The sequence below is a fragment of the Saprolegnia parasitica genome (genome assembly GCF_000151545.1).
Source record: "Saprolegnia parasitica CBS 223.65 unplaced genomic scaffold supercont2.247, whole genome shotgun sequence".
In the NCBI taxonomy this organism is placed as follows: domain Eukaryota; phylum Oomycota; class Saprolegniomycetes; order Saprolegniales; family Saprolegniaceae; genus Saprolegnia; species Saprolegnia parasitica.
The window spans coordinates 12,052-14,703 of record NW_012156641.1 but is presented as its reverse complement, the minus strand read 5'-3'; the positions used below and the strand labels follow the sequence as shown (position 1 = coordinate 14,703).

Below are 2,652 nucleotides of genomic sequence, written 5' to 3'. Positions count from 1 at the left end.
GCAACTGATCATGAAGTTGTTCGCTTCAATACCGACAACGCACGACGACATACTCGTCAGCTAGGGTACACGGGTATCGAAGCCATGGGCGTGCGATGGCCATGCGCAAATGATAGCTGGCGGTGATGCGTGCGGCCTCTGCGTGGCCACTACTGCGCTTGCACCCACTGCGAACGATTCGCGCGCTGGCTTGCCGCTGACGTGGCGTCACCAGAGACACAATGCGCCCGGCTAGCAGCCACCTCTGTGGACGTCAGCGCCTGTCAACTAATAGTAGAAACCGCCCTCGCAGCCGCTGTAACGCCATCGGTACTTACCAAAGGGAAATAGTATCCACGTCTACCCCAGAGACATCCGTTCCACCCGGTTCCAACCGCATCCAATGGCTTCTTCTTCCGCCACATACATTATATCGCCCTGTCTGTGAACGTTGTCGCTGCACCAAATGGCGGGGCGTCGCAGCCGTGTGTGCACTCGCCTTGCACTGGCTGTGATCACTTTTCATTTGCCCTCTTCGTCCATAAAACACCTCGATGGACAAGGGCATCTACTGTATGTTGCCGAGGGTAGCAACGGTACGCCGCAGACCAAGGCAGCGTCCGTGAGCTCGGTGCCGTCCTCCAACTTGACGCCAGGCGCCAAGCCGCCGCCGCCCGAGCCGCTTGGCATTCGCACTAACTTTACCACCGCCGGCAACGCTGGCGTCCAGTACGTCTTTGACGACCCGATCATGGAAGAAGGCGCGGGTGGCATGATGGCGCCGCACGCGGACTATGACCCGCGCGGGTCGGGCTTTGTGAGCTCGCTCTCGGTCGTCATTGGCGCGGCCCTCGGCATCGGTTTCGGCCTTCTCCTATCCAAATCGTTTGATGTCGGCGAGGACACGCGCCGGTGGCTCGCGCTTCCCGGTGACCTCTTTGTCCGCGCGCTCCGCTGTCTCATCGTGCCGCTCGTCTTTTGCACGATGAGCGTCTCGGTCGCCGAAGTCGTCGTCCTCAAGAAGACGTCGATTCTCACGTGGCGCACGGCCGGCACCTTCTTCCTCACGTCGCTTCTCGCGACAATCCAGGGCATGGTGCTTGCGCTTATCTACCACTCGATGTTTATGGCCACGAACACGAACGGTGGGACGGTGCCGAGCGGCCCGCTGCTGGCCCTCAAGTGCACGAACGGTCTGTATTTGAACTCGCTCGCGAACGGGTCGGTCGTCTGCGCTTCGCCCGACTACGCCGGTGTCAACTCGACGCAGTTTGAGATCACGGACGTCAACAACGTGCTCTCGGTCAAGACACCGCTGGCCAACTTGTCGTTGACCAAGCAAGCGATCGCGATCATCGAGCTCATGGTGCCCGACAACATCTTTTCGAGCATGGCCCAAGGTTCCCTCCTCTCGATCATCATGTTTGCGTTGCCGCTCGGGTATGCCATTGCACGATCGAGCGCCGAGGGCGCCGATAACTACGTCCTCAACGTCCTCCGCCAGGCGCGCAACAGTCTCCTCTTGATCTGTAACGCCGTGCTCCGCTTGACGCCGATTGCCGTCGCGTTCCTCATCTGTAACGCGATCGTGGCCGTCGACTCGACGTCATCGACGGTTTTGGCCCAGGCTGGGTACCTGATTTTGACGTTTTCATGCGGCATTGTGAGCCACATGCTCATCGTGATGCCGTTCGTGCTCTTCCTCTTTACGCGCATCAACCCGTACAGCTACATTCGCCAGCTCGTGCCCGCGTATGTCTTTGCCTTTGGCTGCTCGTCGTCGATGGCGTCGCTCCCGGTGGCCGTCACGGTTGTGCACCAGACCCGCCAAGTCTCGCGCTCGCTCGCGCAAATGATCTTGTGCCTTGGCACACCCGTGAATCTCAACGCGCCCGGACTCTACTTTCCGGTCATGATGGTGTTTCTTGTCAACACGTCGGGCATGAACGACCTCCTCGGCGTGCCGCAGATGGTGGTCCTCTTCTTCGTCTCGCTGCTGGCGTCCATGGGCACGGCGCCGGTGCCCAACGCGGCGCTCGTCATGCTCATGACGGTCTGGAAGACCGTGTTTCCGACCATGGTCATTCCCCACTCGTTCGTGTACATCGTGGCCGTCGACTTCATCTTGGATCGCATTTGCACCATGTGCAATCTCAACGGCAATATGGTCGTCACGCGCATTCTTGCGGACAAATACAACGACGTGTGGGCCCACCACGAGTAGAAAGCTGCGACGCCTTTCTATTGTACTTATTCTTATAAACCATCTCGGAAATGCAGAGATGCCCGTGTAATTTGAGTACCAAGACGACATGATACCATTCTCGGCCAGCATATCACCCCTCTCACATGGCATCTCTCACAAACGAGTTCATTTTGGCACGTTGCCATTTCGCAAAGCCACGTGATTGGCTTAAATGATTTCCTTTGCGTGGACCAATCCAAAGAACCAGCCTGCTTCAATCCGCCAATCAATTCGCAGCAGTTGAATACGTCGGAACCTCAGTCAACGCACCACTCTACTTCCGCGGACACGCAGGTCCGCTGCCACTGTTGCTTGCATCAACGTCTTATCCTCATCTCGCCCATCGCGTCGTGATGGTCACGAATCACACGAGCCAGTTTACTTGTGGCGCTGTGTCGCCATGCCTACTCGTTGAATGTCCTCCTACA

At 58.0% G+C, this 2,652-nt stretch overlaps 1 protein-coding gene across 1 annotated transcript; it reads left to right on the top strand.

Annotated features, from left to right (window-relative positions):
* Window positions 1-533: 533 nt before the first annotated feature.
* On the top strand, window positions 534-2,291 carry SPRG_16222 (hypothetical protein; the record flags this gene model as incomplete). The annotated part of the gene is made up of 2 exons (XM_012355457.1): window positions 534-552; window positions 597-2,291. 2 exons carry the CDS (start codon window positions 534-536, stop codon window positions 2,201-2,203), a joined length of 1,626 nt encoding a protein of 541 aa, XP_012210847.1. The 3' UTR covers window positions 2,204-2,291.
* Between the last annotated feature and the right edge of the window lie 361 nt (window positions 2,292-2,652).